General features: G+C 55.9%; 2 protein-coding genes across 3 annotated transcripts; one reads left to right on the plus strand and one right to left on the minus strand.

Annotated features, from left to right (window-relative positions):
• Window positions 1-8056: 8056 nt before the first annotated feature.
• Window positions 8057-16476, minus strand: USB1 (U6 snRNA biogenesis phosphodiesterase 1). Of its 2 annotated transcripts, none has more exons than XM_080644408.1 (7): window positions 16289-16476; window positions 15263-15429; window positions 14606-14789; window positions 13234-13287; window positions 12109-12214; window positions 10085-10168; window positions 8057-9099 (listed from the first exon to the last, which is right to left on the minus strand). In XM_080644408.1, exons 1-7 carry the CDS (start codon window positions 16396-16398, stop codon window positions 8995-8997), a joined length of 810 nt encoding a protein of 269 aa, XP_080500534.1. In that variant the 5' UTR covers window positions 16399-16476; the 3' UTR covers window positions 8057-8994. The 2 variants fall into 2 exon arrangements, with proteins under 2 accessions (XP_080500534.1, XP_080500535.1); XM_080644409.1 differs by having other exon boundaries at window positions 16248-16474.
• A 122-nt stretch (window positions 16477-16598) lies between these two features.
• On the plus strand, window positions 16599-23368 carry ZNF319 (zinc finger protein 319). The gene is made up of 2 exons (XM_080645859.1): window positions 16599-17416; window positions 19605-23368. The coding sequence occupies exon 2, from the start codon at window positions 19859-19861 to the stop codon at window positions 21614-21616; it is 1758 nt and encodes a 585-aa protein (XP_080501985.1). The 5' UTR covers window positions 16599-17416; window positions 19605-19858; the 3' UTR covers window positions 21617-23368.
• Window positions 23369-26151: the final 2783 nt, after the last annotated feature.

Below are 26151 nucleotides of genomic sequence, written 5' to 3' on the forward strand. Positions count from 1 at the left end.
ATCAGTGATTCTCTCTCCTCATTGATGTTTCTCTCCTCTCTCTCTCTTTTCCCCTCCCTCTCCCTTCTCTCTGAAATCAATAAAAAAAAAAATTAAAAGAAAACAAAACAAAACACTATTGCAGTAGAGGAAGAGAGACTCAGTATGGAACTGGGCCTGGTTCCCAACACAACCAGTAACAAGTGGGGATTTATAGCTGAGGAGCAAAGGGGTAGGGCCGTGGTCGGCAAACTGCGGCTCGCGAGCCACATGCGGCTCTTTGGCCCCTTGAGTGTGGCTCTTCCACAAAATACCACGGCCTGGGCGAGTCTATTTAGAAGTGGCGTTAGAAGAAGTTTAAGTTTAAGAAATTTGGCTCTCCAAAGAAATTTCAATCGTTGTACTGTTGATATTTGGCTCTGTTGACTAATGAGTTTGCCGACCACTGGGTAGGGCATTGGTGGATGGCAAATGACTAAGAGGAGACATCAAGCCTGGGGGGGGGGGGCGGATTCTGGCTGAAGGCAGGCCAAGATCAGATATCACCTGGGGGGCAGTGGGGTTCTAGAGGTTGCCCAGATATTAAGGGTGAGGAATTCTCATTAAACTGACTTAGCAGGTTTCTTGCTAAAAGTGCACCCTACAGAAAGTACAGGCATGGACGCTGCTGGGAGAGGGCTCAGGGGCGCCATACTAAAGGCTGATCAAGCAAAGAATCCTTGCAGTCCCCGCCTTGTTCAAGGGAAGAACCTTTTTTTTTTTTTTGCTCTGAACAACGTAAGTCCATTTCTCACTTGGTTGCCTTTATTCCTTTATAACCAGCTAGACCATCTGTTGAGACTTGGTGACAGTGGATGATTGCTGTACTACACGACCCACAAGACATTTAACGGGAGGACTACTTGGAAGATAAACGGAAAGACGAAGATTAAAGGCTGAATCGGCTTGTGTGCCCCAACCTTGTAGACCTTCATGGAGAGACTGGAAGATGTCCATGATCTGTTGCCCTTCCTCAGCGGTGATGCACGCATTTCTCCTGTCACCTCTGGAACAATCCTGGTTACGGCAGAGATGCCAGGTAGGTTGCAGGGGACAGAGGTGCAGCACTTGCTTCCGATCACTGTGCAAGCGCCCCCTTCTGCAGCCAGGGTCCCATGAAGGGCGATGCCATTATGGAGACTATGGAGCTCGGTTTCTCATAGTTGGGGAGTCACCAGTTCACGGCCAGTGGTTAACCAGGGACAAGGTGGATTGCAAGGTCAGTTGCTTAAGCAGTGAATGTGGTTGTCCCCCCTTATCTGTTATTTCACTTTCCGTGGTTTCAGTTATCTGTGGTCAGTCGTGGTCTGAAAATATTAAGTGGAAAATTCCAGGAATAAACAATGCATACGTGCCCTGGCCAGTTTTGCTCAGTGGTTAGAATGTTGGCCTGTGGACTGAGGGTCAAGGGCTCCGTTGCAGGTTCCCCAGCCCCAGTAGGGGCATGTGGGGGAGGCAGCCAATCCATGTGTCTTTCTCATGTTGATGTTTTCCCCCCTCTCTCCCCCTTTTCCCTCCTTCCACTCTCACTAGAAATTGTTAACGTAAAAAAACCATTGAAACCTGTAAAGAATTTTGTGAGTTTATTTGAGCCAAACTGTCGACATATGCCAGGAAGCAGAACCTCAACGAATTGAGATCATGCTCCGGAGAATGGTGGGTTACATTTGTATTTATACATTGCCATCAAAGGAGGGACATAGGTGAGTTACATGAAATTCATTGGTGATAGATTAAGGAGGTGGGATAAAGCAAAGGTAGTGGGAAACCCCTGGGATTGGATAAAAAGTAAAAGGATGGACTCGTATTTAGGTGAGTGCAGGAACAATTAACATGATAATAAAGGAATTTGTGGTATCTGTCCTGGAGCCCACCACATTTGGTTGTTCCCCAGGGGCTCCAGAAAAAGGGAAGTTACCAGTTACCCAGACATTTCAAGGGTATGTTATCATAGATGCAAAAAGACAGATAGGCTCAGTTAAAGTAAAGGTTGACCTTGTCAGTGAAGATACCGGCCTAGGATGTAACTGCCCACCATAACTGCATTTAATTAAAGTTTGATTTCAGACCATCCTTTGTGGTTCCTTTAGGTCTCTGAGTTTGCAAGACTGCTATGCAGGCCTCCCCTGAGCTTGCCAGGTCAGCATGTGGCCCCTTTCGTCCACAAAATCTATGGAAAAAATATCCTTGGGTGAGGATTAAAAAAAACCAATGCATATATTTTAAATTGCCATCATTCTGAGTAGCGTGATAAAATCTCGTGCCGTCCTGCTCTGTCTTGCTTGGGACGTGAATCATGCATGGGGCATGGTCCCAAGGCTTGGGAACCACTTAGATTTCTTGGGTGGTGGGGGAAGAGGCTGCTAACTTAGCATATTTATCAGCCCATCTATTTCCTCAGGCCTCATCTGAATTTTTTGTGCTATGTCCCTCAAGTTTCTTTTTATTTTAAAGATTTTAAATTGATTTTTAGAGAGAGAGGAAAGGAGAGGGATAGAGAGAAAAAAAAACACACACACACAACATAGACATGAGAGCAAAACATCTATTGGCTGCCTTCTGCACAAGATTGAGCCCAAAACCTGGCACGTGCCCTGACTGGGAATCAACTGGCAAACTTTTGGTGCATGGGACAATGCCCAACCAACTGAGCCACACTGGCCAGGGCTGTCCCTCAGTTTTAACTGCAGCCATCTTCTGGGGTAATAACAATGCCTCTAGAAATTCTGCTGTTTGGAGTCCATTTTTTACTGGGGTACCAGCTGCTGTCACGAAGCCTCCGTGTTTCTATGGTCAGGTTCCAGCCCAAAAGGCACAGTGGATATCAGCGTGAATGTTAACCTTCCCTCTGCTCCTGTGCCAGCCTGAGTAAGAGTCATGAATTCAGTAACATGGGCTGGTTTGGCATTTGGTGGGGCTTGGTATTCTAGAAGTTTCTGTTGGGCTGTGATGGCATATCCAGCCTGGAGGGCCCCAGCCTCCTTCCGGAGGTGGGAGCCATGGACGTGAAGAGGAAGGTCAACTTGGGAGAGGGGGTTTTCTGGTAAAGCTGGCCTAGGAAAGAATAATGATCTGGTGTGACTAATACAATTGTGGGGCATCCCAACTGTGGGCAAAGGAGGCAGGGTTAAGACAATGACAGTGATGTATGGTGATGGGAGAGGGAGAAAGGAGTAAGATTTCATAGGAGGTAAGTTGAGACGCAGAAAAGTGCTGTATATTTTATTAAGCGATGGGGTCTGCATAGCCTAAGGAATGTGTATGTCAAGCGGGTGACCTAATACTACATCAGAGGTAGCTTAGACAAGTGTGGTGGTTGCAGCCATGGCTCACTGGGGGATATGCCTTGACCTCTGGGTCAAAGGACAAACTATAATATCCCAGAGGTCTTTGGTGTCCATTATGTTTCAGGGATAACATTCCAAGGGCGTGACCCTCTTGCTTCATGCACAAGCAAAAGGCAGGGAGTAATTGAGGAGTCCAAGGATGGGAGGTGAAAGAAGAGAGCCCTTGTCCGGCCAGCCAGCGTGGCTCAGAGGTTGAGCATTGACCTATGAACCTGGAGGTCACAGTTCGATTCCCGGTTGGAGCACATGCCCAGGTTGCGGGCTCGATCCCCAGTGTGGGGTGTGCAGGAGGCAGCTGATGGATGATTCTTTCTCATCATTGATGTTTCTATCTCTCTGTCCCTCTCCCTTCATCTCTGAAACGAATAAAAAAATATGTTTAAAAAAAAGAAAGAAGAAAGCCCTTAAGGTTCTTGGAAGCATCGTTGGATAGGGGGTCCCAGACTCCTGGGTCTGGGGATGCTTCCCTAGTCATGGCATAGAGGAGTGAGGCAATCATGGGGAAATTAGGCATCCATATTGTACCCCACAAGACGTAAAACACTTTTCAGTTGTCATTTTCTGGGAGAAGAAAATGCTGAATTGTAGAGGCTCTGTCTGTGGAGACAGGCTACCTGCAGCTGAAATATCATGACCCAGATACAGAGAGAACAGCTGGATATTGTCTCTAGCCACCTTGTGGCCCTTTCTCACTGCTGGCTTATGAAGGTGTTCAGTGTCCAGAGGAACTGTCACAACCGTCAGAACGGAGAAGGAGGCCATCTACATATTGGCTTAAAGTGGAGTCTCCTGGGAATTTCAGGTCCCTCCAATTGGCAATTAGGGTGTGCAAGAAGGAAGTAGGAGGAGCCTCAGTCAGTCCTTGGGGCATAACAGTCCAAGTATATTGTTGGTTATCCCAGGTGAAGGCAAACAAGTATTGGGATGCCTTACAAAGGGGGTCCTAAACCGGACGGAACACAAATCAAGGACTGGGAAACGCTGGATGTTGGAAGGAGAACCCGACAGGATAGCGTTGCGATTGGGCGCCAAGGCAAACCTGGGTTTGACGATTTTGATAGACCGCAGATCTTGGACTAAGCCATACCCTTGCCATTTGTGTTTTTAACAGCCAAAGGGGGTGTATTGCATAGACTAGAAGTGGGGACCAGCCGTGTTTTGCCTAACAAACCTTGGGTTATTGGGCAGAGTCCCTCAAGTCCTTCTGGCTTTGAATGACGTTGGGAAATCATGGGGAGGGGCAAGCAGACTGGAGGCAAAGGTCTAGGTCGCACTGTCTGATGGTGGTTATGACCCAGATCCGAGTAACGGCACTAAGAACTGTTAAAGAGAACCAGAGTTGACAGAAGTTAAAGTGGTAAAGATGGATTTTACTCAAACTATTGCAGCCCTAACTGGTTTGGTTCAGTGGATAGAGCGTCGGCCTGCGGACTGAAGGTTCCCAGGTTCGATTCCGGTCAAGGGCATGTACCTTGGTTGCGTGCACATCCCCAGTAGGGGGTGTGCAGGAGGCGGCTGATCGATGTTTCTCTCTCATCGATGTTTCTAACTCTCTATACCTCTCCCTTCCTCTCTGTAAGAAATCAATAAATATATTTTTAAAAAAAGCTATTGCAGAAAAAAATAGAGAGAGAGAGAGAGAGAAAAGAAACCATTGCAAAAGGGAGAGACTCCAGTATAGAATGGGGTTCAATTCCAAATACAACCAGAACAAGTGGGGATTTATCAACCAGGAGCAAATTGGGTGTGTGTGTGGGGGCATTGATGAATGGGAACTCACCCAGAGGAGACGAGGAGAGGTCAGGTCCAGAGGGATTCTGGCTGAAGGCAGGCCATCAGGATGATCAGATCACTTGCGGGGAGGAGGGCGGAGAGGGCAGTGGGGATCGGGGGTTGGATCAGGTAACCAAGGGTGGGGGTTTCTTGCTAATCTGATTCAGCAGGGTTCTAGATAAAACTGGATTCTAGAAGGAAGTACATGCCTGGGTCTTGTTGGGTGGAGGGTTCAGGGGGCCAGGCTGAAGTTTGGTCAAACGAAGAATCATCAGCACCAACAATGGGTGGACATTACCTGGTGTGTGACAGAGGTTCCCTGGGGAAAGGAAGTCCGGGTTTGGAGAAAAGGTGGGGCAATTTCACCCCTTTCCATGGGCAAACGTCTCTGTCGGGTGCCTCCTTTGGGAAATGGATTTCTAAATTTTTTGCTCTGAAATTTCCTTGTGGTAAATGTACAGTAACGGCAGAAATGAACAACACAGTTGTCCCAGTTTAACTGCACGCCTTGCTATCTTTCACACTATTTATTCCCAAGCAGCCAACTTTTTTTAAAAAAAAGTTTGAATTTAGGGTGCTACCTAGTAAAGAGAGGTGCCTGGGAGCCATGAGCTTAGAGACCACTGGTAAGCTAGGTTGGTCATTGTTTTTCGCTTCGTGGAGCTTCCTCTCGTGTAAGTCCTATCTGAGGGAGATGGCATCCCTCGAACCAGACCTTGAAGTTCCCAGTGATGGGTTCCGGCTCCTACAGGTAGCTCGGGGCCCATGGTGAGTTTGTCCATTCCATCCATCACAGGGGTCTGTGGCTCTCTGGGGTCTGGCCAGCACCCAAGGCCTGAGGGGACCGGAGGGACTGAGAGGTGTGAACCCCAGCCCTTCAGTCAGCCAGCTGTAAGCATTATCCACATTTTACCGTATCGTTTCATCTTCTAGACCCTAGCCTCCCCCATCCCTTTTCCGTGGAGTCTTCTGAATTTAAGCCCAGACACAGCCTTTCACAGCACACTCTCCTTCTGAGACCCTGGTGGTAAGCAGGGTTATCCGAACAGCTCTGGATTAGACACCGGGTTCTGGGGGTTCCTGCCCCGCACTGATTTACGGCTCCATGGGGTTCATTTGTGAGCAAGTCTTTTCCCCTCTGTGGGGTTGTCTCCCCATTTGTAAAGGGAAGGTTCTGGCTCAGGGAGTGGCCAAGGCCCCTTGTTTGGTAAAGCAAAGGCACTGTGGATGGGAACCAGGGCCCCACCCCCACCCCTGGCTGCCCCACCCTGCACCCCCACGGGCCTTTCAGGCTCCTGGTGCCACAAGACAAAGAATAAACAAACAAGACGAGGTAATTTCCCTCTCCCTGGGAAGCAGAGCTCCGGTGGTCTGCGCCGTGTGAAGAGCCCAGAGTGCCAGGTGGAAGCGGGCCAGCCAGGCGAGGGGATGATCCTTCCCCTGCCCTGCGGGGAACATCTGAGGACACCGAGGCCAGATGTGTTGATTTTGCACCCTCCCTGGTGTGATAACATCCCCATCTCCAGCTTGTCTTTACTCCATACCAGCCTGCCTGGGGCGGGCAGCCTGCCTGGGTGCCTGGGGCGGACCGGCCCCTCTGGTCCTGCCCGAGTCTCTGGAGCATCAGAGCATCAGACACATCGCCTCTTAAGGAAGCGCCCCAGCGGCTTCTGCACTGTCAGCGCGCACTCCAGGTCTGGGCGCCTGCCAAGCCCCTGCCGCCCAGCCCGGCCTCCGCCCCTCCCCCAGTGAATCTCCTACTTCCTTCCTCTGTCACCACCTTCCACTCTCCATTGATGAGCCGGTTATTGATCTTGGTCCGTTTCTCAGAGTTGCCCCACGCTCATTCCATCCATACCCCTTCCTCCCCCCTCCCCTCTCCTCCTTCCCCCGCACCACGGTCCAGTCCTCCCAGTTTGTGGATGGAGGTGCTACATCACGCCCAGCCCCTCCCAGGAAGAGCAGGCACCCCAGATGGAGGCTGGTGTCCCTGATGAGGAAAGTCAGGTGGTCTGTGCCTGCCTGTGGGAGGCTGGCTTTCATCCTGAACCGGCAACCTGCAGGAAATTGGGTGGCTGAGCCGTACAGAGTTGGGGAGGGGGCTTCTCCTCATGCACCCTGCCTGTGCATCCCCTGCCCCCCATGGTGAGCATCCAGAGGCCCGGATGAGCCTGATTCACCCAGCTGCCCAGGTCAGGGCCTGGCACAGAGCAGGCATCAGTAACTGCTGACTGCACAGCCGGATTGCCGTGTTCCTTCCGTGCCAGGAAAGGCGCTTGGCTGCTGCTTCTCCATCTCCAGCGTGACCTCAAAAGCCAGAACGGACTGACCAGTCAGAGTTGACTCAGCATATCAATGTGGTGGGGCTGGGGAACAAGGCACAGAACGTGACTTCGGGGATCTTCCTGGGAAGCACAGGTGCAGGAGGCCTGGCCCCCTTCCCCACCGTTCCCTCAGTTCTGACCAGGGCAGGATGGAGGTGAGGGCGGAGGCGGGGCCTACCTCTGACTTCTCATGTGACCTCAGGCTGGTCATGGAACCTGCTCTTCTATATAATGAAATAATCATTCCTCCCAGTTCATCCTTCAGGGGGCTTATTGGGAGGAACGGACGAGAAGGTCCCAGAAAGGGCTTTGAAATTGTTTTAGTATCTAAATGTCTATTCTTACACCGATGACAAATGGGAGTGGCGACCTCCAGCCTCATGCCAAGCCCTGGGCTCGGTGTGGCATGTGTGACCTCACTGGTGTGCCGGCCTGGCAGGCTGGGTGACCCCACGCCAACATTAACGTCTCCTGTGGCCACATTAGAAGTCGTAGCAGACTTCCAGGGTCCCCCCACACTGTGAAGCACCTGAAGAAGGGGGTGGGGTGGGTGGAGAAGAATCATCTTTTCACATAGATAGAAGCAACCCAAAATAAAAAACTGTAATTTTTATTTGTGGAACATAATTTAACACTGTAACATAAAAATACCTCTTTATCCATCACTGGAAATCCCGGTGGCCACCCGAGGACCAGTCCTTTGCTCTGTGAGGGCTGGGAGAATAAAACCCCTGTGCAGCCCCTGGCCCTCTGTCCGTGTCCCCGCAGCGGGCCTGCAGGTCGCTGGAGGCCAGAGAGCGAGCCCTGGATGGGGAAGGCGCCTCTGCCTCTTTGGGAAAGCTGATGGGAAACCAGAGGTCACAGCAGAGTGTTGGAGGCCTGGCTGAAAGCCACCAGCGAGGCCAAAATGAAACATCTGCTGGAGTCTCCCCAGGCACCTGGCTGGGGCGAGTGGGAGGAAGGAATGGAGAAAACTGATGCTGAACCTCAAATTAGCACCCTGTGCCTTGGCCCTGACATGGCCTTTGCTGGCGTAGGAGGGCCTGAGGCTAGCAATAAAGGGACAAGCTTCAATGAGGGTGAGTGACAGACCCGCTGAAGGACCCTATGTCCTGGTTTGAGCAGGGATGAGCCAGGACACATGGTTTTGAAAAGGCTGGTCTGAAGCCAAGGGCCTCGCAATGCAAACAGCTGAGGGAGCCGTGGGTGTGTGTGGGGGTGGGGGGGGGGAAAGGGCCATTTGTTGGTGGGTCTACAGTGGGGATTCTGGCTGAGTATGGGTGGGCTCACCGGGTGACCCCATTTTTATTTATATTTTTGCATAAGAACCACAGATTTAGAACTAGGGAGCCCGGTCTGCCCTCTACTGGTGGTTTTTGGGAACGACCACAGCACACAGCACTGGACCTGCCACCCAAAAGGGCCAGGAGGACCAGCCCCGGGACCACCAGGCCTCCCAGGCCGGTGGGCGCAGGCTCCTCCACCTCTGCCTGGCCTGCGGTGGGACCTGGGGCGAGGCGGGCCTCTGGCGCTCACTTCAGAGGCATCGAGAAGAACTTGTTCCCAGACTTGCAGCGGACCTGCTCGGCGTGCACGCGCAGCAGCATCTCGGAGTCTTCAAACGCGTCCACGATTTCCTACAGCCGGGAGCCAGGAGAGGACGGTCACTTTAGGGGACTCGGGGGACCGGAGGGCGCTGCAGACAAACAGCTTACTGAGATCCTTCAGAGGTGGTGATGCAGGGAGACCCCGGGCCACACAGACCCCAGGCCCCATAGCAGCTCCACAACCTTGTGAGGTCGGCCCTACCATCCCAACGTGGCAGAGGAGGGAGTGGCCGCTCAGAGCCCTGCAGTGCAGAATCCAACAAAACCAGGATGGGCTCCCGGGTCTGCTGGAGCCCCCAGCAAGCTCTTTGCCACCTCCGGCACAATGGGGCCAAGAGCAGGGGCGGCTGCTGGATGCAGGCCCCTGGCTCTATCTAGCATGCAGGTTTTGTTTGGCTTGCAAAATGTTTTTGAAAAACATACAAATTGGTTGCCAACGTTAGGAACTAGGGAGGTGATACATAAAAATCTGGATTTCTGGCTTCTCTGGAAAAACAGGAGTGGTAGCAGCACGAGGCCACATTCCTGCTCGGTAACACTCCCACCGTCTCCCTGACCCGAGGAGGCGTGTCGGCAGCTCTGCGGACTGACGGGAGAGTGAAATATTTCACCTCATCACAATATGAGAAAGGCCATGAAGGTGGATGTTCCCTACACCCGGCACGTTTTACTCATTTCCAACCCCTGCCAGGCCCCTGGGGGCATCCCAGCCTTTGACCTCCTGGCAAGGGGCTAGGACTTCAGGGAAGGCCCGCAGCGTCCTCTCGGATTCGTGTTCCGGGGCAGCAATGCTCAGATTTTATCACGCACAGATCCCCAGGGAGCTTGTTAAAACGCGGTTCTGATGCTCAGGTCTGGGCTGGGGCCTCAGAGTCTGCAGTGCTAACAAGCTACCGGGTGACGCTGCTGCTGCTGCTGCTGCTGCTGCTGGTCCAGGGCTGCAGCTTCGGGAGCAAGGTAAGGCGGCACCCCTCTGGAGTTCAGCACCTTCCGGGCTCCTGCTCTGGGAACTCACCTGCAGCTCCCTCAGGCACTGGCCTTCCAGCTGGAGACGAGCATCACCCACGCACCAGGCCACGCTGATGTGGAAGGAAGGGTCCTGCAGGGAAAGGGCAGAGAGGCGGGTGGTTACCAGGTGCCAAGGCCGGCCCGGGCATCACAGCAGATCCGTGGACAGAGCTGTCATGGCATCCCTGCTGGATCCCTGGACTGCTCCACGGGAGAGACCCTCAGTGCTGATCCGAGTTGGTCCCAAGCACTCTCTACAGGTAAACAAAATAGCCCTGGACCGAACTGTGTTCCCCTGAGTTCCTATGCTGAAGCCCTACCCTCCAATAGGATGGTACTTGGAGGTGGGGTCTTTGGGAGATAATTAGGCCATGAGGGTGGGGCCCTCATGATGGGATAAGTGCTCTATAAGAAGAGACAGCTGAGAGCTTGCTTCCCCTCTCTCTCCACCATGTGAGGACACAGCGAGAAGACGACTGTCTACAAACAAGGAAAAGAGGCCTCACCCAACACTGACCATGCAGACACCTTGCTCTTGGACGTCTAGGCTCCACAATTGGGGGAAAATAAATTTCAGTGTTTAAGTTGCCCAATGCATGGTATTTTGTCCTGGCAGCCCGAGCTGAGACAGTCCTGTTCCCATAGACTTTCCTTTACCTGTGGGGTGAGTCATTGAATCTGGGACGCGGGAGAGAACCCAGGCTCTGAGCCTGTTTCCTGATCTAAAACGCTTCGACAGATGACACACTTTCTAAGATGAAATGAACAAAAATCAAAGTGTCTAAAACTATGAAGAAACAATCATCTCCATTCAAGTTCACACTTAATCTATCTCGGGATGATTTGAAAAGAAGATATTAAGCAAAACCAGTGGCCCTTTAAAGCCCTGATACTCAGCTTGGAGTTCGAGAACCCCTGGAGACCATGGGTGGGGGGAGGTGCAGGAAGGTATATGAAGCTATACCCTTTGGGGTGTCAATACTGGGGACAACTCCCTCTTACAAAAATCCTATACAGTAATAGAGGAATATGCAAATTAGCCGGATGCTGTAATGTCACGACAACAGCAGGGACCTGAGGCTGCATAGTGCCTGGCCGGGACTAGAGACCTCAGGCTGCGCCCCCCGCCCTGCGGGGCTTGACGGGGAACTTCAGGCTGTGCCCCCCACCCAGCAGAGCTTGGTGGGGGAACTCATGCCGTGCCCCGCATCCGGCGGGGATTGACAGGGGTGGGGCCGGCCAGGTCTGGGTCTCACCCAATGGGGATGGGGCCAGGCGGGCCTGGGTCTCCTGCGTTTTTGAAGTGCGTGCGGTTCGTGGGTGTGGACTTGACTCTAGGTCAGGGGTGGGCAAACTTTTTGACTCGAGGGCCACAATGGGTTCTTAAACTGGACCGGAGGGCCAGAACAAAAGCATGGATGGAGTGTTTGTGTGAACTAATATAAATTCAAAGTAAAGGAGTGGAGGGGAGAGCAAGAGAACCCTCTGCTCTTTCGGCTCCGCGGGCCGGATAGAACAGCCAAACGGGCCGGATCCGGCCCGCGGGCCATAGTTTGCCCACGGCTGCTCTAGGTCCTGCGGCGCGCCCCAGACTCTGATAGGAGGGAGAGTTTCATATACATTTTACTAATTTTCTTTCATCTCTGACACTTCTATTATAGAGAAAGGGCAAAGAGCAATATTAAATTATTTCCTCTAATTAATTCCCTTTTAATGTGCATGAATTTCATGCACTGGGCCACTAGTATAAAAATAAACATAAAAACAATACGGAGTAGAAGGCATAACTCTTGTGCATATTTAAGATGCATAAAAAAGAATTCTAAGAAATGTTGGCCTTTGGATGGGCTGTGTCTCACCACATCTCAGACCCATCAGCTTCCAGGGGTGCGTGTCCTCTGAAGGCTGGCGCTGAGGCCACCTAGTGTGGGAAAGTTCTGGAGGGCTCTTCAGTTTGCCTCTAACTGAGGCTGGTTTTACTCGAGTAGAAGAAGAAGGGGCCGCAGGAGAAGAAAAGGCCCCGTGGGTTACCTTGTAGAACGTGGTGAGGTCAAATTCCTTCATGACTCTGTCTACCTCTGAAACCAGGTCCAGGAACTGGGCGTGGCCGGAGGTGACCTCCAGCCCAACAAAGGTCCTGGGTGGGAGACAGAAGTGGAGACCACAGGGGCGTGAGACGCAGCCACTGAGAACAGGAGCATCTGTGAGGTGGTGGAGGACGTGACAGACGAATGGCTGAGCAGGCTGGACCATGAGTGCTCGCTCCCCGTCTCCTGTTCATCCTCCCTCCTCCGTCTGGAAACCTTCCTTCCCTCGGTCTAACCACACGCCTCCCTTCCTCCCCAGGGTCCGATAACGCTGACAGGAGTGCTTTCATCTGCCACTGCCAAGTCTGCAGACCCCGAAGGCCCTGGACTCGTCTCTCCAGCACCACTTTGGAGTCGCCCCTTTCTCGAGGACTTGGCTCCGTGGCACCGGCTACCCTCCCATCAGCACCCAGACACGCCCTCTTTCATTTTTTAATCCTCACCCGAGGATATTTCCCCCACTGAATCTTAGAGAGAGTGGAAGGGAGGGGGAGAGACAGAGAGAAACATCGATGTGAGAGAGACACATCAATTGGTTGCCTCCCACATGCGTCCCAACTGGCCCGGGGGCGGGATCAGACCTGCTAACAAGGTATGTGCCCTTGACCAGGAATCAAATCCAAGACCCTCCGGTGCACAGGCTGATGCTCTAACCACTGAGTGACACCGGCCAGGGCCATCAAAAACTCGTTCGGCTCATCTGAGCCTCACAAGTGTCCAGTGATGAACGTATCAAGGACAGGTGTGTGCCGTGGAAACAGGTCACAGAGCTGGAGATACGAGCTAAGTGTTCAACTGGGGGCAGAGCTGGCAGGAACTCAGGTTTTCTTCTAGCCGCAGTACACCAAGCTGTTTTCTCTACCTCTGCCCCTCCCCCCACACCCCTCTATTATTTCTCTTAATGAAAGAAAGGCTCCGATTTGGGAACAATCGCCTTTGTAGTCATAGAGTCGGTTAAAACACAAGCAAATGAAAAACTGCGACAGACCAGGCCAGAAACAAAGCACCCCGCCCCGATCTTTATTCTAAAGAATCTTCTGGAAATGACGGGGCCTGGGGGAAGACCCACCTGGTTTTCTCTTCATTGGTATAAATCTTTACCCGGTCGGCTGTAAAGCAGAATCTGAAATTTTGAAGAAAAGACCACATTTCAGGAATAATAAGGAGAAAAAAATAGTTTACAGTGAAAAAAAATAGCACTTTGAAAATACAGTGAACTCACGGCACACTTAGTATTGCCCCCCTATCATACAGGCGGTAAATTGAACCCTAACATATTAGAGCTGGACAAGACCTTAAATAATCACCCAGTTCAAGGAACATAACAGTTTCATCCAGATGCCAGCAAGATTTCGACTTTAGGAATAGCCAGTCCTTCCATTAAACGGGTTGAGACTATCTCAACTTACCGCGGGAACCAAGAGTCTTATTTATTCGTCAAGTAGGTGGTAACGGATCACGGAAGGGATAATTTGTTCCTTGTATATTTAAAAAGAGACAATTCTGATCTCGCCTAAGCAACGATAAGAACAGGCCCTGTGTGCCAGGCACTATAATGATGCCCATTTCACAGACAAGAAAACCGGGGCGGTTGGATTTGGTGAGCCACACTTGGAACCTCAGTGTGCCTGATTCCAGAGTCCTTGCTCTCCTCGAGGATGCCTAGTGGTTTGGGTATAAAACGGGCAGAAACTCCCTCCCACCACTCAGATCAGTTACACAGGGACCGTCCGCTCTTCTAGATCCAACACCGGAGGACCCAGGATGTTCTCGGGGCTCTCTCTGGCCTGCCCACTCACTCACTGTCTGTCCAGTGGATGCCTACAGTGAGCAGAGCACCTGGAAACAAGGGGAGAATTCCGGAGAAGCCGCGTTCCTGGGCTTATAGGAACTTGGGCTCCGAAGGGACATGGGAAGGACTGGGTATGAGGAGGAGTGAAATGAGCTCTAGGGTGTAAACAGCCATGGGATGGATGATGCTTGGAATTTCCCCCTGAGCGATGCTGGGGGAAATGCCAACTGGGAGGGCAGTGAAGGAGCAGGCCTTGGATCTGGCCAAGCCTAGGAGAAAAGGCATTTCTGGCAGGCCGATGTATGGAACAGTTAAGATTTTTAAAAAGTCCTAGAATGGCAGCTACAACGAGAAGTGGGGTCCAGGTCCGATCCTTTGCCAAGTGCCATGATAAGGGCACCCCGGATCTCATGTCATTCTCCCAAGTCCCCCCTGAGCAGCTACCACCACGCCCATGACCTGCACACAGACGAGGACTCGAAGGCTCCAGAGCTTACATGGCGGGCCGAGCTCACACAGGATGAGGTGCAGACGTTTGGCCTGCTTGCTGGGGTGATACACCCCACATCTACATGGCCCTGGTAGCTCAGGACAGGAAGAGGAGCCTTGGAGGGGAGGAGGGGAGAGGCAGGGGGCGCTGGGTGCTCACCTCTGGCGGGAGGCCACACGCTCTTTCAGAGCCTGCACGAAGGGGAGGATCCAGTGGTGCCGCAGGACCACACTCTGGGACAGGCTGAGGTGGAAGGCCTCCATCCTCACCAGCCGGGGCACGTAGGTCTGGGCGTGGGGCAGCAACGCGTCAAGCAGGTCCGGGAACTCCTCCCCGGCTTCATCTGGAGGGCACAGTGCAGAGGGTGGGCCATTCTCTTAGCCGGGGGGTGGGGGGGGAGGGGGGGCACCACTGAGTGAAGAAGCCCAGAAGGCAAAGGCCTTTTCACTCTGGGTTTAAGGAGAAAATTACCTTGACAGCAGCCCGTGTCTATTTTAATAATATTTTAGCCTGGCCGGTGTGGCTTAGTGGTTGAGCGTCGACCTATGAACCCGGGTGGCATAGGGGAGGGACGTGTTTGTCATGGTTCGATTCCCAGGTCAGGGCACATGTATGGGTTGTGGGCTCGATCCCCAGTAGGTGGCATGCAGAAGGCAGCAGATTAATGATTCTCTCTCATCATTGATGTTTCTCTCTCTCCCTCTCCCTTCCTCTCCGAAATCAATTAAAAAATATATATATTTTTTAAAAAATCTAAAGAAAGAATACAAGAGGCACCTATGGGTCTCAACCACTTGCCTTTCACACATTACTCACATGGAACGTAGACATGGGTGGCCCAGTTGCCCCGTTCGTGGGGAAAGGTGCGCACCCGGCCCCCGTGCTTTGCACTGTCATCGTCAGGGCCCTCTTCGGTGCCTGGGAACATGTGCAGCACACTGTCCGGTACTGGCAACCTCTGGCTGGGAAGGGGGCTCTGGACACTGCAAGAGGAAAAACAGGAAATGAGCACTTGTGTCCTCCGAGCATTCTCTACCTCCGAACAGGGGGACTGTGTGCCTATTTCCACCAGGTGCTCTAAGCCGCGTCTAGACAACTGTCTCTTTGGGGTCTCCCCACCACTCAGAGGCAGACCTCAGCAGGGAGCATGGTTCTCCTGGGAAACAACCGAGCAGGCAGCAATGTGTGGCTCAGCTGTCACCTTCCTTAAAGGGGCAGAATGAGCTGGGGCAGCACTTCCTAGCTCTGTGGCCCTGGCCAGCCGTGTGCCCTCTGTGGGCCTCAGTTTCCTCATCTGTAAAGTATACTTCGGCCTGATGGCGCCATTGGAGCTACTGCTGGAAAAGCACTCAGCTGCACCAGGCCTGCCACCTCAGAGCCGAGAGTCCGCCAAGTAAAAGGCTTCGCTGGTTCTGCTCACTGCTGAGTCCCCAGTCCCCAGCCTGGCGCAGAGTGCGTGCTCAATGAATCTTTATTGAATGAATGAAAAGAACTCTCCACGCTTTAGCTGTTATTATTATGCAACTGTGTTAAATGAGGAAACAGACCTAGGGCGGTGCAGTGATGGGCGCCAGGAGATGGTCAGCCAGTGGCAGAGGCTGACCCGAACCCAGGTTTCTTGCCTCTTAACCTGGGTCTAGCCGGGAGTGGGGGGGAGGGGGCATTCTGGGGCTTTGTCCAGGGGTGTCTCCTGGAATCTCCATTCCTCCCCCCCTCTCCCCGCCGCTCCGTGCCCCTTCTCCTTCCCTGCCCAGTCGCTTCTCACTGGGATCTCCCACCCTCCCTTCGGGGACTCACTCACGTGAACCCGCAACCCCCCAGAAAGACTTCTTCGCTTCTCACCGAGGGCGGCATCCAGCCCCCGGACTGGCCTGACCCCCAGCCTCGGCCTCGGCCTCATCCTCATCCTCAGAGCCGCTGCTGCTGTAGCCCACCAGGGGAGCCGCGCTCATGGGGCCTCCTGGGCGACAACAGGGTGGCCGGCTCACTGCACTTAGCACCCGGAATTCCGCGATGCCGGAAGTGCCTCCTGGGGGCGGGACCTGAAGGGCGGGGTCTGTGTTAGCACCGCCTCTGGCCGGGGCCCGGAGGCGGGGCCAACACCGCCCAGCACCCTCCCTCCCCACCCAGACCGCACTGCCTGCCTCTCGTTGCTTGTGCGGGGCAGCCCGACTCCTCCGGGTGCCCATTTCACAGGTCGTGCGGGAGCTCTGTCTGCAGCCACCGGGACCAGACGTCCTAGCTCCCGACAGTCCCTAAGTCAGCGGGCCGCGCTCTAGACACAGCGGAGATCCTGCCCTCGTCGCCCCGGCCGGATCCGAGGTCCCCGAGCCCCCAGCTCAGGCCGGCCCCTCCCTTAAGAACCGGCTGAGCAGTCAGACGGGTCACTTCCAGAGGACCCGGGGTCTAGGGGCCCTCCTCTCAGGTGCAGGGGTCGGGCCGGGGCCAGAGCCCCCTCCCCTACGGCTGAGCGGGGTGCTCGGCAGCGGAGGACCCTCCCGAGTCAGCTGAGGCGTGACGGCCCGGCGCCTGCAAAGCCGCCCCGCGCGCCCGGCGGTCCGACTCTGTGCGGCCGGGCTTCGGGGTCCCCGGCAGGGGGCGGCCTCGCTCCGCGCGGCCCGCTCCTCCCGCAGCCGCCACCGCCCGGGCCGCCGCTCCTCCTCCGGCCCCGCCTCCCTGGCCCCGCGCGCCCGCCCGTCCTCCGGTCTCTGCAAGGCCATCGGTCCGTCCGCTTGTCCTCCCGGCGCTCCTCCGCTCCGAACCGCTATCCCGGCCTCATTCATCGCTTCCTCGGTTCCGATCGCCGATAGCGCGTCCCCCGCTCCCGGGCCGGTGCCGCCGCTACGCGAGGCCGGGGATTGGCAGCGCGCGTAGGCCGCGCCTCGGCCGATCGAGCCGGAATAAAGGGGCGGCAGAGAACAGCGGGTCTCCTCTCGCCCCGCGCCCGACTCCGCGGGTGGCCTGGAGCAGGTGAGCGGCGGGGCGCCCGCGGCCGAGTCTGGGGGCCACTCCCGCGCCCGCCGCACCCCTTCCCCAGCCGTCCCGGCCCGCCCCCCCCCCCCCAACCATCCAGCCCGACCCGGCGGCTTCCAAGCTGGCGGCCAGGCCGGCCTTGCGGCGCAGCTGCTTCCTGGGCCGGGCCTGCGCCCCCAGGCCTTCCTGGGGCCCATTCGCCCGCGGGGCAGCGCCCGGGCTGCAGCGGCCTGGCCGTGCCCGGCGAAGGCTGACAGGCGCTGCGGAGCTGAGCGGGCAGGCAGTGCTGGCGGGGAGGTGATGGGCTTTCATTCGCCCTCCCCGGGAGGAGGAAGGGCTGGGGTGGGGCGCAGGGGTGGGCCTCCCCTTGCTTCCCTAGCCCACTCTCCCTGCAGGGCGATCAGGGAGGCCTCATGGCTGCACGTTCTTGGAGGGGGTGGGCAGTGGCGCTGGGGGCCCTGGGCCAGGGACCTTATGGTTGGCAGCCATTCATGCAGGAAAAAACAGTTGTGTTGGCACCGCCTAACCTACACCGGCCTTGGAGTAGCCCCGTTCCCTCTCTTCTGGGGAGGCTTTGGCACCTGCTAGCTCGTGCAACCTGCTGCCTTCACCCAGAGCAACGGCTCCTTTCCTCCTCTTCCCAGAAGATGGAGGATGACAGCGTTTAGCCTGATTCTCATGTTTCTTTGGCGGAACAGTTAGAGGCCAGGCTGGCCTGTGAAGGGATCCACTTCTCTTTCCCTCAGGAGAAAACTTTGAAACTTTTCAGTTTTAGAGGCAGAAGAGCTGGGATCCTGTAAATGGGCTACATTTGATTCTAAAAGTTCCTCCCTCTCGCTGTCATTACCTTATGCTGCCACAAAGTGGTGAGTTAGAGATTTGCCTGGACTGGGTGGTCTTTACCTTCCATTGATTACCCGGGAAGTTATATAGACTTGGAGCCAGGGAGCAGGATTGTCTCTGGAAAGGTGATGAGGAGAAACGCTCTGTGGTTAGCATGTTACTCCCCACAGTGCAGAGGCAAACCCGTAATTGCTCATATCTTCCTGCAGGCCTCGGCACAGTCACATCAGAGGATTTAGCACTTTTTCCGATACTCTGTGGGATTAGTAGGAATTCTCCTGTAGATACTGAAGCTTGGTGGGTCTGCGGACCTATCATTTAATCCCATCATGCATTGGCTCAGGTCCCCGCAAGACCTGTGTGTGGAGAGAGAGCAGTCGCGTGGTCAGGGTGGAGGGCCTGGGGGAGAGTTGAAAGGGATGTGGGCCAGCCCCTCACAAGAGAAGGTTTTGAGACGGTCCTTTGTGCCATGTAGTTGTTTGAAATACTGACTGATTGAGGCTGTTTGCTGTGGGGCCCTCACACCTGGGAGGCCTGGCCTCTTTGAGCCAGCAGGCTGTTCTGAGCAGTGGTGTCCTGAGTTGAAATTCAGGGCAGCAACGGGAGAGGAGCTGGCAGGCCTTAGGGAGGCCCCAAACAGAGCCTCTCTGCTTTTATTCATCTTATATACTGGGCTCCAAGTAAGAATTTATTTGCAAAAAAAAAAAAAAAAGTTATGCTGCTAAAATCATTGTTTTGGATACTGTGGCCCAAACTGGTCAGCTTTTCTTTCTTTCTTTTTTTTTTTTTTAATATATTTTATTGATTTTTTACAGAGAGGAAGGGAAAGGGATAGAGAGTTGGAAACATCGATGAGAGAGAAACATCGATCAGCTGCCTCCTGCACACCCCCTACTGGGGATGTGCCTGCAACCAAGGTACATGCCCTTGACCGGAATCGAACCTGGGACCCTTGAGTCCGCAGGCTGATGCTCTATCCACTGAGCCAAACCGGTTAGGGCTGGTCAGCTTTTCTTGAAGCCTGAGCAGAATTTGTGACTTCTTTGTGTGGTGGACCCCGGACTCTCACCTGTGAGGCAGCTGGTGAAAGAAGGTTGGCAGCACTTCGGAGGCTGGGACTCCCTGGCCCAGGTGGGGCGGAGACAGCTATTGTCCCTTCTGCTGGAGGAGCTGAGCTGCCAACAGACTTCTTTGGTGGAATGTGAAGGGAGCAGATCTCCCAGCCCCGAGCCTCCCCCTTCCCTGGTGTGGTTTATGTCAATGTGGCAAGTGCAGGAAAAACGGGGAGAGGGCCCAGTGGCGGGACCCTGCCTCAATCTCACGATTTCTCTCTTTTCTACAGAACCCGTCATCCGGGAAGGCAGAGCCTCCTGACATTGTCGGCACCTGCCTGGAAGAGCCCCCTGTGCTGCAGGCACAGCCTTGTAGTCTGTCTTGGTTAATGACTTGGGCCATCTGACACAAGTCCCTCCTCTGTGCCTTGTCTGAGGTCCTTGTCCGCCCCTGATCCCAGGCACCTTCTCTCTCTGGGTTGGGTCATCTTAATCGGGGAAACTGAAGCCATTACTGTCCAAGCCCTGCTTCATCTTCCCAAGCATGTCGGAGAGCTGGCAGCAGCCGCCGCAGACGCAGCCGCAGCAGCCGCAGCCCCCGCAGCCTCAGCACCACGCAGAGCCGCCACCAGCCCTAGCGGAGCACTCGCTGCCCCCAGGCACGGCCGAGAACCCTCTGGGCTGTGCCGTCTATGGCATCCTCCTGCAGCCCGACCCGGGCCTGCAGCCCCCACAGCACGAGCCCCTGCAGGCGGCAGGGGAGCCAGGCCCCAAGTGTGGGGTGTGCGGGCACGACCTGGCACACCTGTCCAGCCCGCACGAGCACCAGTGCCTGGTGGGCCATGACCGCTCGTTCCAGTGCACACAGTGTCTCAAGATCTTCCACCAGGCCACCGACCTGCTGGAGCACCAGTGCGTGCAGGTCGAGCAGAAGCCCTTTGTGTGTGGCGTCTGCAAGATGGGCTTCTCGCTGCTCACCTCGCTGGCTCAGCACCACAGCGCGCACAGCGGCGCCGGAGGCCTCGTGAAATGTTCCATCTGCGAGAAGACCTACAAGCCGGCCGAGGCGGCGGAGCCGGCGGCCACTGCGGCCCCCTCGCTGCCCCCGCCGCCCCCGCCGCCCGCTGTCGTCCCTGCCGAACAGGTCGACAAGCCCTACAGCTGCCCCGTCTGCCAGAAGCCCTTCAAGCACCTGTCGGAGCTGTCGCGGCACGAGCGGATCCACACGGGCGAGAAGCCGTACAAGTGCACGCTGTGTGACAAGAGCTTCAGCCAGTCGTCCCACCTCGTGCACCACAAGCGCACGCACAGCTCCGAGCGGCCCTACAAGTGCGCCGTGTGCGAGAAGACCTTCAAGCACCGCTCGCACCTGGTGCGCCACATGTACGCGCACTCGGGCGAGCACCACCTGTTCCGCTGCAACGTGTGCGAGCTGCACTTCAAGGAGTCGTCGGAGCTGCTGCAGCACCCGTGCACGCCCAGCGGCGAGCGGCCCTTCCGCTGCGGCGAGTGCCAGAAGGCCTTCAAGCGGCCCTCGGACCTGCGGCAGCACGAGCGCACGCACAGCGCCGAGCGGCCCTTCAAGTGCGACCTGTGTCCCATGGGCTTCAAGCAGCAGTACGCGCTGATGCGGCACCGGCGCACGCACAAGACCGAGGAGCCCTTCAAGTGCGGCCTGTGCGAGAAGGGCTTCGGGCAGCCCAGCCACCTGCTCTACCACCAGCACGTGCACACCCTCGAGACCCTCTTCAAGTGCCCCGTGTGCCAGAAGGGCTTCGACCAGTCGGCCGAGCTGCTGCGGCACAAGTGCCTGCCGAGCGCCCCCGAGCGGCCCTTCAAGTGCTCCGTGTGCAACAAGGCCTACAAGCGGGCGTCGGCCCTGCAGAAGCACCAGCTGGCCCACTGCTCCCCGGCCGAGAAACCCCTGCGCTGCACCCTGTGCGAGCGCCGCTTCTTCTCGTCCTCGGAGTTCGTGCAGCACCGCTGCGACCCAGCCCGCGACAAGCCGCTCAAGTGTCCGGACTGCGAAAAGCGCTTCAAGTACGCGTCCGACCTGCAGCGGCACCGGCGCGTGCACACCGGCGAGAAGCCCTACAAGTGCCCCAGCTGCGACAAGGCCTTCAAGCAGCGCGAGCACCTCAACAAGCACCAGGGCGTGCACGCCCGCGAGCAGCAGTTCAAGTGCGTGTGGTGCGGGGAGCGCTTCCTGGATGTGGCTCTGCTGCAGGAGCACAGCGCGCAGCACAGCGCGGCTGCCGCCGCTGCCGAGGGCGCCTACCAGGTGGCCGCCTGCCTGCCCTGAGTCCCTGCCGTGGCCCCCTCCAGGCCAGGCCCAGCCTCCTGGTTCAGAGGCCCCTCCGCCCACCTCCATGGTTAGAGGCACTGGGCGTGAGGACAGGAGAGCACTGGGCAGGTGGAGAGGCCTGGCACTTCTGGAACCTGCCTGGAGGCGGGGGAGCCAGATTGCCCTGGTTGGTCCCCATTCCGCAAACCGCTTTCCCACGAGAGGATTCGTTTTCTTGGGAGCCATCGGCTTCCCTTGTCTTTGGGGGCCTGGAAGTCAGGTGGCCTCTCTCCACCCCAAGGAGGGGTTAGTGCCAGCCCAACCTTCCCAAACCTTGTAGCCTAATTAGAAACCAGATGGTTAGGAAAGAGGACAGCCATGGTAGGGCCTGGGCGAAGGGCTGGACTCCAGAGGTGGGCTGGGTGTAGGGCACTCTCCTTCAAGTTGCTGTTTGAGGGAGAAGGCCGGCCTCGTGATTAGTCTTGGGGACCAGGAGGGCACACCATGAACCGTAGGCCTCTCTGTCTGCCCCAGCCAGCGGTTTCTGACAGGTGAGATGGATAAGCGGGCTGCACACCTGTGGGCTGGGTCTGCCTGGAGAGCAATCGGCCTGGCCAGAGGGAGGAGGCTGAGAAGTTCTCCTCCAGGGAGGACACTCAGCCAGGGACAGTGCCCAGGACAGTGCCGTCCACAGGGAAAGGAGGAGAGGCAGGAGGTCTAATCCCGATACTTTAGAAGCGCCCCTCCCCCTTTGCAGCCTGGTTCCGAGCTCTGCCGGGGAACGTGCTCTCAGCCAGACAGAGCTGCCAATGCCACGGAGGGGGATTGTTAGGCCACCTGGTGCCCGGCCACGCCCATGATCTTCCCAGTGGTTGTGGACAAGTGTCCTCCCCCTTGAATTGTGTGAACCAAAGTGTCAAGGGTGTGGCCTCAGTCAGCTCCCAGCCCTGCCTCAGGGCCCAGACCAGGCCTGTGTACCCAGGGCAGGGCAGGTAAAGGGACTGCGAATGGCCAGCCCATGGGAACCCTCCCCCATCAGGGACTGCAGCGATCTCGCATTGCCCAGATGCCCTGGACGACATCCAGCTACTTCCAAGGCCAGCGAGTTCTCCCTTGGGTTCTCCCTGTCTCTGGCTGCCCACATTGTGCATGGAGCCGAGGTGTCGGCAGAGGGAGCAGGCGGGGAAGGGGTTAAGGAGATCAGTAGGTGGATGGAGTCCTGGGATGTCACTGAACGCCCGGGGCCCTTGGGAAGCCCAGAGGACCTTTATCATGGAAATGATTATTTAGGCCCCAGCTCTGCCCCTGCCTCTTCTGGCCCCCTTCCCTGGTCATGGGTCTTAAAAGAAGACTTGAATCAATGCACCAAGGACCCAGAGGAGCAGGGAGCCCCACCTCGTCCCACTCTCCCCTTAACACTGAAAAGCACATCCCTCCTCCATCTGACCGGGTTCCCTTCCCGTGGGGCTGGGCCGACCCCCAGGAAGGGCCAGCCCCAAAAGACAGTCTCCATGCCTCAAGACATTGAACCCAGGCGGACAACAGTCCTAACTGCTCCTTTTTTTCTTTTCATTTTGCTTTCTAAAAGCTATTGTTATACTCTTCATAACATCGTATATTTTAATTTCATGTCATTTTGAATCTTATATAAAAATGTGAGAATTTGGATTTTTAAAAAGAATGTCTCCATTTTAGATAGCCCCTTTTGATGTTAATATATAGTGAGTCCAATGTATGCTTTAGAAGTAAAGACATTGACCATCACAGACCAAAGCGCTGCGTGTTCTGGTCTTTCTTCCACGGGGGCATGATGGGACGTGGAGGGGGAGAGAGGTGCGCGGGCCAGGGTGGCAGGCTTGAGACTGGGACATAGGCTGGGTTCGGATCCTGAGTTTTGAACCTTCTGGTTGTGTGACTGTGGAAACTCCCTCGCTGGGACTCATCTGTAGAATGGGGAGGTTAACCCTTCCCTTGCTTGGCTGTTGTGAGCATTCAATGGAGTCGTGTATGGAGGCCCTGGTGGGGGAGCTGTGAAGATGCTGACAATACCAATTGCAGGATACCTGGGACCCTCAGAAATGGCCCTGCAGCCCTGGATCGTGAGGACTAGCAGGCCATGGATGGTCAGAAGCCGCTTGCTCAGCGCCAGTGGAAAACCAGCGCCTGCCCAGAGCAGCGATGGACCCAGAGGAGTGCCTGCTCTCACCCACTTCCACTCGCCCTGTGGTCCGTCTGCATGCCCAACCCGGCCACCTCCCATCTCAGCCCTCCTACACCCCTTTTCTCCTGTTACCCCATCCCTGTCTCCCAGCGGCCCAACTCCAGCTCAAGCTTCTTCCATTTCTCAAAGGCAAGGGCGGAGGTGGGGAAAGAGAGGGAGAAACAACCTTCCCAGGTTGGGGCATCTGAGAGCCAGCGGAGGGTGGTCAGCAAAGACATGCTGTCCTGGGGGTGGGGGTGGGGGTGGGAGTTGAGGCTAGAAAATCAAGGAGACAGGGAGCGGCCCACAATGCAGGGGCTCAAAAATGGGTACAGAAGGCTTAGTGGAAAGGCTGGGGGGACCCCAGATATGACCCGGACCTCACACTTTTATTTCCTCTGTGTGTAGCCCCCTGAGGCTGAGAAACCTCTCTGCAGGCGGCCACCACTCAGCAAGAGGACACCCGGTCCTTTGTGCCTGTGCCAGGCTCGGATCCCGGCTTCCCTTCCAGCTGCATGACCTCAGGCAAACCCCACCCACCCCACAGAGATGCCTGGAAAGACTGGCATGGGCCTGGTGATTTATAGCTTCAGGTTGCCCTTCCTGAACGCAGGATGGTCTGCGCACACCTGAGGTAGGAGCAGCCGTGGCTGGGAATGGCTGAGCCCACGTGGAGCCTGCAATGACTTTTTCTTCCTTTGTCACTAGCCCTGCTTCCCTTCACAAACCACCAAAGCCCCTACAGCTCCCACCTGGCCCTCAGCCTGTGCGCTCCAGCCTGGGCCCAACCAGGGCCGGGAATGAAGCCTGGAGGCTCAGTTTCAAGTCCTAGCCCTTTGATAACAAGGGAGCACAGGCCTTCCTCTGCCCCTCTCAGGGCCTGAATTCTCCATCTGAAGCAGAGGTCTTGACCCCTGATCTCCAAAGGCCCTTCGAGACCTGAGGCTCTGATTCTGGGAAGGTGACAGGATCGATCCATATCTCCGTTTCCCTCCGTCTCTCCGGGCCTCCAGCCTGCCGCCCTCCTGTCTCAGTCTGCGTTCTCCTGATTGTAAGTGACAGGAACGGCACAAACTGGCTTACGCAGCTGCGCAGCACACCTGGCCACACACACAGGTACCGCTCTCACCTGTCCCGTATCTGATGCGACTGTCCTTCTCTTAGAGCAGGGGTGGGGAATGTCCGGCCTGTGGGCCTTATAAGGCCAGGGAGACCGTTTGGTCAGGCCCTGCCTCGGCAATTACATGCGGGACTCAAAATTCAATAAATCTAGAAGGTTTCTTTCATAGCAACTTAAATTTATATTAAGTGAATTACACTAAGCAAATGGTGATATAAATATCCAAATGGCCCTCGGCAGAAGCAAGGTTCCCCACCCCTGTCTTAGAGCGTAGCATTTTCTCAGGGGGAACTCCAGACATTGTGACCAGGGTGGCAAACTAGCGCTGTCTTCTAGTCTCTGGGTGATCATCCCCTTCACCCCAGCCACCGACGGTATGGCAAGAGGGTGGTACCTTGTGGGGGGTGACATCCGGATGCGAGCCAGAGCTGGGAGGAGCGAGAGGGGGAGGCTGACATAAACTCTACCTTTTGGAGTTAGTAATTCCCGCTGGCTGGGGGGAGAGGCACTGCCCTGGTGGGGGTGGGGGCATTCTCCCAGGGTCCACAGGTCATCGCCGGGGCAGGCAGGGCCACCAAAGACAACTTCCCCTGGGAGCCATCATCCCGGCAGCTCTGTCGAACTCCCACTGTGTGGCTGGCTCTGTGCTCATCCCTGCAGGGCAGTGGGAGGGGACCCTGTGCTCATGAATTGTGGTGGCGTGATGAGGAGCACACAGTCACAGCTGGCTAGTGTCCCGCCGCTGTCACTCATCAGTGATGGGTTGTTGGACTTTCTGAGCCTCATTTTCCTCATCTGTGAAATGGAGCCAGTAATGCTCTCCCCTGGGCTTAGAGTGAGGGCACGGTGAGGTGACCTGTGTGCAGCGTTTGGCACATAGTGGGCACTCAGGAAAGCAGAGCACTGGCAGGGCAGAGGAGAGAGGGGGCCGGCCTAGCTCTCCCATCTGAGTGCCAGGGGTGTCCCACTCCCCTCCACACCCTGTTCCCAAGGCCTGTCCCATCCCCCAGCTGGCCCGAGCCTCATGCCATCTCCGTGAGACAGGCAGGGCAGACCCTTGAGATGTGCAGGGGCTGCCCAAGGCCATGCAGTTAGTGATGAAAGTAGCCTGGCACTGCGGGGGCTGGCCAGACGGGCCAGGTGGGGGACAGGCAGTGGGGCTGGGACCGCACAGGTCTCCAGCTCCAGCCACTGGAGCCTGGGGCTCTGGCTCCCCCCCACTGCAGTTGACCA

Source organism: Plecotus auritus (assembly GCF_963455305.1).
Source record: "Plecotus auritus genome assembly, chromosome: 10".
In the NCBI taxonomy this organism is placed as follows: domain Eukaryota; kingdom Metazoa; phylum Chordata; class Mammalia; order Chiroptera; family Vespertilionidae; genus Plecotus; species Plecotus auritus.